General features: G+C 69.1%; 1 protein-coding gene across 1 annotated transcript; it reads right to left on the bottom strand.

Annotated features, from left to right (window-relative positions):
* On the bottom strand, positions 1–6,443 carry TMEM179 (transmembrane protein 179; the record flags this gene model as incomplete). Its single annotated transcript, XM_079769971.1, has 4 exons — positions 1–180; positions 1,263–1,341; positions 2,055–2,192; positions 6,139–6,443. The coding sequence occupies 4 exons, from the start codon at positions 6,441–6,443 to the stop codon at positions 1–3; spliced, it is 702 nt and encodes a 233-aa protein (XP_079626097.1).
* Between the last annotated feature and the right edge of the window lie 1,054 nt (positions 6,444–7,497).

Here is a 7,497-nt window from a genome sequence, read left to right as displayed (position 1 = left end):
CTAGATGACGGCGCTCTTCTCCTCCTGCGCGAGGGTGCGGGCGCCCGGCCGGGCCAGCAGCAGCTCCTTCTCGTGGACCAGGCTGTCCAGCAGGTCCTCCTGGCGGTAGTTGTGGTAGACTTTGACGAAGGCCAGCACGGTGATGGCCAGCCAGGCCAGCCACGAGGCCCAGAGGCCGAACTGCAGAGGCGGGGGCAGCGTCAGGGGCCGGCCCCCCCGCCGGCACCCACCCAGCCCCTGGGAGAGGGACGGGCCCGCTGGGAAGGGACAGGGACACGTTGGGGTGAGGACAGGGACGAGCTGGGGGGGAGCCTTTGCGTCCTTCCTCACGACCATCACTCTGCGCCCCACGCGGGGCAGGCGCTGTGGGAGCCCCTCACCCCCAGGCTGGCGGGCCCCTCGTCCCTCAGGCGGGCAGTGGCCGGGCAGCCCGTCTCCTCCCAGGACAGCTGGCCCCTCACGAAGCCTCCTGCTGTGGCTACAATAACACCTTCCCCTGCGGCTCCCAAGCAGTTGAAGGACGCCACGGACTCAGCCAGGCCTGAGCGTGCTCACGGCACCCCACTTGAGGGGCTTGTCATCAGAACCTCCTCCCCCTCCTTAACCTACTCCCCGAGAACCAGGCTGACGCTTTCCTGCAAGAGGCCTGAGCTCCTCTCCGCAAACAACCTCCGACCTCCGACGTCCAGACCCCCAGGGGTTCCTCCCCCAAGAGAGTCCTCAGATCGGCCACCCGTCCGAAGGGGACCCGGATGCTGGGGAGCCCTGCTCGGTGCTAGAAGGAGCCGCCCCCACCCTGGAGCCCCTCCTCAGGGTCATCAGTGTCCTCCGCTGGGACGGATGCACGTGGTGAGGGGCGGCCATCACTGCCCACCACCATGTCCCCAGACGCCTGTGCAGTCCCAGAACCCACCATGGCTCAGGTGGGCAGGGCTGGCCTCCCCTTCTGCCTGGAAGCCCAGCCCACCCAGAAGCCCCACCTCCCTTGAGGGCCCACCTGCCTGTCTGGAAGCTCCGCCCACCTGGAAGCTCCGCCCACCTGCAAGCCCTGTCTGTGGAGAGCTCTGCCCGCCTGGAAGCCCCACCCACCTGGGGAAGCCCCGCCCACCCGGAAGCCCCACCCACTTGGAAGCTCAGCCCACCCAGAAACCCTGCCCATCTGGAAGCCCCACCTCCCTTGAGGCTCCGCCCACCCGTCTAGAAGCTCTGCCCACCTGGAAGCCCTGTCTGTGGAGCCCCGCCCGCCCGGAAGCCCCGCCCACCTGGGCAATGGCAAACTGGTCATAGAAGGCAGAGTTGTCGACGTTCAGCTCCAAGTCGATGTCCTGGAGCTCCTCACAGCTGAAACGGCACCACACGGGACGGTGACGGCCAGCCCCCGAGCCAGAGGCAGCAGCATCACCCACAGGGCAGGGGGCGGCCTCGGGGGGCACACAGGGCCCTCACGCCTCCTCTGCAGCAGGGACCTGCAGGCCCGCCCCCGCCTGGCCCTGGACGGTGGGCGACACCACGCCAGCCCCTGCCCCACTCACTGCCTGCGAACACGGGGACCAGCAGGGTCAGCCACAGGCCTGCGTGACGGCCACCAACCCGATGGCGGGCAGGCTGAGCCGGCGGGGCCTCAGAGCCCGAGTGAGCGAGGCGGGGGCTCCAGGGCCCGTGGCCTCCTGAGATGTCAGGACACGTGACCGGAGCATGAAGCCGAGAGGGAGTCCGAGGCCCGGGCTCGCCCCGGAGGGGGCCGGGGGAGGGGCTGGAGTTGGTGTTTGTGAGGGAAGAGCGAGCCCCAGTGACCACACCATGGGGCCTTCGCCGTCTGCGTGGACACACCAGCGGCCGGACCTGGAGCCCACCCATCCGGTCGGTCACCCCCACGTGCCAGCGGATGAGGAGTGGGGAGCTCCGAGCCGCCCCAGGTGGGGGCCCTGCTCTGAGTGACCTGCGGGCTCCCCCCGGGAGGGGGCATGGACCCGGGGCCGGTCCTGAGAGGAGGGGCAGGTGTGCGCGGAGCGGACACGGTGGGAGCCCAGCCGGGGGCGCGGGCGGCCGGGCACCTGTGGGGCACCGAGCCCTTCTCGGTGACGGCGTCGCACCACATGGTGAAGCCCACGCTCACGATGGTGCTGGCGATGAAGACGAGGAAGACGATGAAGGCGCTGACCAGCAGGTTCAGGAAGGCGTAGAGGAAGGAGCTGCAGGAGGGACAAGAGGGGGGTCACTGCACCCCCAGGTTCCGCCACCGCCACTGGGGCGGCCACAGTGGGAGGGCACCCCACCCTCAGGTTCCCAGCGGGGCCGAGTGGGGGTCCAGGGGCCACCTCCCTCCCTCACCAACGGGCCCCGGTGCTGGCCCCGGCCGCCATCCTGCCCGCCCAGCGGCCCAGGACTGGGAGCGTGGTCATCCGTCTCCCAGAAGCGCAGGGCCGGCCCGCAGCCCAGGCCCTTGGGCCAGCGGCACAGGTGCCGGGAGACGGGACACCCTTCCAGGCCCTGACCCGCGTGGCCCCCAGTGCAGGCGGCGGGACCGCGGCGGGGCGTGCCCAGGGCCCTGCTCCGCCGTCTCCACTGAAACCTGGAGGCTGAGCTGCGCCCAGGTGGGCGACAGACCCAGGAGGCAGGGCCCTGAGGACGGGTCTCGCTCAGGGCGTGGCACTGCCCGAGGGGCAAGGGCCTCCCGGGGTCCCCCCCCCCCCCGAACACGGCCCAGGATGCGGTCACGGGCCCCGACGGCCAGGGCAGCGGTGGGGACGGGCGCCCGCACACACAGGGTTAACGCCGTCTGTCTCCCAAAGCCTCGCCGGGTGCCCTGCCTGGATGTGCCGTCTCCATGGTGACAGCATCCCGGGAAGCCCTGGGAGGCCGCGGCAGGCAGATGGGTCGTTTTAACCCGGCGCTCCCCAGCCGTCAATCACAAACCACTGCCACCTGGACGCTCTCGGGGCTCCGCTCAGCAAAGCTGCCCGGGCCCCCGGGCCCGCCCCCCCTCGGCCCGTCCATCTGCCCCGGAACAGCACAGAGCGGCGGGAGCCACAGGTGCCAGATCCGCACGCCGATTCCTCCAGTCACAGCCAGGGTGCCCCGTGCAGGGCGCGAGCTGCCAGGCCCCACTCTGACGGACATCCCTCCAGGAGGTGGCGGCTGGCACCGTGGACACCGCCTCCTGCCCGCCCCCCCCCCCCCAGCTCAGGACCTGGCCGGGCCCGCCTTGGCCCAGAGGGTGGGCTCTGCCCTGGGTCTCGGGGGGCCCCGGGTCGTCTGTGAGGCTGGCCTCGGGAGAATCGCGTGCACGCGGGCCCCTCGGACCTGAGTGTGGAGGGCAGCGGTGCTCAGTGGGCCAGACATGCCAGGCTGCCGACGCCCCGAGAGCCGTGCCCGTCCCATGAGCCCACTCTGACGGCCCCTCCGGCCGCCTGGCTCTCCCTCGCTCCCTGCTGGCCCGGCTCCTGCCACCTGGTCAAGCATAGATTAAGCAGCCACGGGGCAGGAACGGCTTCTCTGTTTGGCCGGCTTGCCTGTGGCTGGACGAAGCCGACCCTCCTTCCCGGGACCCAGGGCTCGCGCACACAGCAAGCCTGGAGGCTTGGCCCGAGCCGGCTTGTGAGTCTGGCGACATCGGGCCGGTGCATGGCGGGAGCAGCAGGTCTCAGGTGCAGGCAGCTCTGTCGCTCCCTCGACAGACACGACAGACACTAACTCGGCGACTCCGGGAGCTCGGCCCTGTGCTCGGCCCGGAGCAACGGAGATGAGCCACACGCCCACCTGGGGCGGCCAGCCCAGGGCCCCTCAGAGGGGCAGCCGCAGCCTGGACGCCAGGAGGGCCCCGACCGGGTCCCACATCCCGAACCAAGCGGGAGAGCTGGCACGTGGTGCTGCCACACGGCGCACTGCCTGCCAACTGGACCGCGGTGGGCGACGGGGGACAGGCGGCCGCACGGCCACGTGGCCTCGGACAACTCCTGATGGCCGAGGAGGACACTGCACAGCTGTCTCTGGAGGAGAGATAGCCGCCAGCCTTGGCTGCCACGCTCGAGGCCTGGACAGAGGTCGCTGGGGGGGCAAGAGAGCTGACACAAAGGGACAGAAGACCCGAAATGTTCCTCCCCCCACCCCACATCCCGGAGGACACGCGCCCGGGGCCTTGGGGGGGGGGTGCAGCGACAGAGTGCGGGCGGGGGTGGGGGGGACGCACAGGTCCCCGCTTTCCGTCTGCATCATGGGGGTGGGGATGGCGGCTGCACAGAGCCAACCGGCCCCTTTCTACAAGATGACAAGGACGGCCCGGCCGGCGGCTCAGAGGTTGAGCGTCGACCTGTGACCTAGGAGGTCAGGGTTCATTCCCGGTCAGGGCACAGGCCCAGGGGCATGCAGGAGGCAGCCGATCCATGATTCTCTCTCATCACTGATGTTTCTCTCTCTCTCCCCCTCTCCCTTCCTCTCTAAAATCAATAAAAATATATTTTAAAAAGAAGAAAAAATCTTTTAAAAACATATGGCAAAGGACGGAGCTGCTGTTCTGGATCGCCCAGGGTTGCTGCCAGTTTGGGTGGGGAGGGCAGCCCCCGTGTCCCGGACTCCTGTCTGCCGGCTCCTCGCTCCCCGCCTGCCCCCAGCCCCTGGAGGCCGGTGCCGGCCCTGAATCCCCTTGCTCCGAGCCACACGCAAGGTGGCCCCGGAGAGCGGCTGTGTCCTCGTCAGCTGGACCCTAAATGCCTCGAGGCCACGCGTCTTGTGGGGACACGCTGGAATGATGGGCAGGAGCTGAGGGCCAAACGGTGGCCCCCACACGGCCTGTGCCCACCGCCCTCAGCTTCACCCCGCCCACCTGCTGACGTGCCATCCTCCTCGGACCCCACCTCGTACTCAGAGATGCTCCCCGGCCCCACCTCAGGGGGACGCCACCTGGGTGACACCTGAGCCTGGCGGTGAGGGTGCAGGTGACGTCTCAAACGTGTCCTCAGGGCATGACACCTCCCGGGGACTGGCCTGGGCTCACTCTGGGCCGAGCCCCAGCCCCAAAGCCCCCGGAGGCCTCCCCAGGCTGACGTGTGACTCCCTGCACACCCCAAACCCAGAACCTTCATGTCGAGGGCTGAACTGTGTCCCCAACGAATGTGATCTTATTTGGAAGTAGGGTCCTATGGCGTCATTAAGCTAAAGATCTCCCAGCAGGGGCATCCTGGGTTCAGGGGGGCTCTAAGCCCAGTGAGGGGCGTCGCTATGAGACCATAGAGACAGAGGGGAGGCCGTGCGCAGACAGACCTGGGGCTGGGGGGAGCAGCCCCAAGCCGATGACCGGCGACCGGAGCCGGAGGGTCTCCCTCCGAGGGAGCCGACCCTGACCCTCAACTGTGGACTTCCGGCCTCAGGACTGTAAGAGCGGGCGGCCTGCGTCCCAGCCGCCCCGGGAACCAGACAGGGGCTGCTAGGATTCCACCCCTCCTCCAGCTGTGCCCCACCCAGGTGAACTGCACCCCACCTGATTCCAGCACAGTGCCCGGCAGGTGGGGAGGAGGAGGCAGGAGGTGGGGAGGGGGAGGCTGGAGGTGGGGAGAAAGGGGCCTGGAGGTGGGGAGAAGGAGGCTGGAGGTGGGGAGAAAGGGGGCTTGTGGGGACAAAGCAGGGCCCTCGCACACCTGTCCCCGCCCTCGCATCCCCAGCCAAGGCCTCCAGGGGTTCCCTCCAGACCCCCTTCTGCCAGCAGCCTTCCCAGGGCAAAGGAGATGAGGGGGGCTCCCAAATCGCCAAGTCACACAGCGCGGGGCCTGGTCCCAGAGCGCAGGCCCCGACCAGGGCGTGGCGCTGTCCGCGGTGCTGACGGTGCGCCCGGGCTGACCCCGCACGGGAGGCCCAGGTCAGCGAGGGAAGGCGGTGCTACAGCGGGGGGGGGGGGGGGGGGGTCGGGGGGTAAAGGCCCCGAAGCCGCAGGTGAGGCACCTTTGGGGAGGGGCGCACTGGCTTCCCAGGAGGACGCTGGGTTCTGCGTGTAGACAAAGGGCAGTGCGCGTGGAAGTGCCGAGGGCCCAGCACGGACTTGGTCGGGCCTCCGAGCGCCCGGGGAGGGGAGCGCTGGGGGCGCCGCGGGCTCGGGAGGGGCGCCGCGCCCGGAGCGAGGGCTGCGGCCGCCAGGCCCCCACTTACCCCTCGTGGCCCTTGCAGAGGAAGAAGAGCGCGCGCCAGGCGAGCGCGGCGGCGAGCAGCAGCGAGAGGAGGCTGGCGAGCAGGCCGAAGCGGCAGGCGGCCGGCGGGCCCCACTCCTGCACCGTGAAGCGCTCGCGCGCCTGCACCGTGAGGTTGGCGCTGAGCCACAGGCCCTCGGTGAAGAGCAGGCAGCGGCCGCGGAAGTCGTGGCCGTTCTCCGACAGCGGCACCAGCGCCACGAAGCTGAACAGGAAGGCCAGGAGGCAGCAGGCGCACTGCGCGAGGAGGAACTGGTTGAGCGCCATGGCGAGGCGCGGCCGGTGGGAGCCGGGAGCCGGGAGCCGGGAGCCGGGAGCCGGGCGCGCGGGAGGCTGCGCAGTGGCGGCGCCGCCGGGTCCTGCGCGCCCCGCCCGGGACGCGTGCGCAGCGGCCGAGCGCGGGCCGCGCCTGCGGTCAGCACCACGGACAGCTCCGGGGCGGGCGGGCTGCCCAGGGGACAGGGGTGCTGCCCGGGGACAGGGGTGCCGCCCAGGGGACAGGGGTGCTGCCCAGGGGACGGGGGAGCTGCCCGGGGTCAGGGGTGCTGCCTGGGGGACAGGGGTGCTGCCCAGGGGACGGGGGAGCTGCCCGGGGGACAGGGGTGCTGCCCCGGGGACAGGGGAGCTGCCCGGGGACAGGGGTGCCTGCAGGCCCCGGGGAAAAGGCATAGGCGATGCGGTGCAGTGACTGCCCAGCGGGGCATGTTGGTAGGTCGGCCATCACACCCCTCAGAGGCCCTGGGAGCCGCCTGTGCGGCCTCGCCTCCGCCTCCGGTGGTTCTGTGTCCCCAGCTCCCCATGCGCTTAAGGCAGTGGTCGGCAAACTGCGGCTCGCGAGCCGCATGCGGGCGGCTCTTTGGCCCCCTTAGTGTGGCTCTTCCACAAAATACCACGTGTGGGCGCGCACGTACAGTGTGATTGAAACTTCGTGGCCCATGCGCAGAAGTCGGTTTTCGGCTCTCAAAAGAAATTTCAATCGTTGTGCTGTTGATATTTGGCTCTGTGGACTGATGAGTTTGCCGACCACTGGCTTAAGGAAAGGAGGCTGGGCCCAGGCTCGTGGCTCCGTGGTTGAGCGTCCACTTATGAACCAGGAGGTCAGGGTTCATTCCCGGTCAGGGTACATGCCGGGTTGCAGGTTCCATCCCCAGTGTGGGGCCTGCAGAAGGCAGCTGATCCATGATTCTCTCTCATCATTGATGTTTCTCTCTCTCCCTCTCCCTTCCTCTCTGAAAGCATTAAAAATATATTTGAAAGAAAGAAAAAAAGAGAGAGAAAGAAAGAAAGAAAGAAAGAAAGAAAGAAAGAAAGAACGCTGGGA

The sequence above is a fragment of the Cnephaeus nilssonii genome (genome assembly GCF_951640355.1).
Source record: "Cnephaeus nilssonii genome assembly, chromosome: 4".
Taxonomy (NCBI): Eukaryota; Metazoa; Chordata; class Mammalia; order Chiroptera; family Vespertilionidae; genus Cnephaeus; species Cnephaeus nilssonii.
Note: the sequence above shows the minus strand (reverse complement) of the source record. Positions and strands in the feature narration are given on the sequence as shown.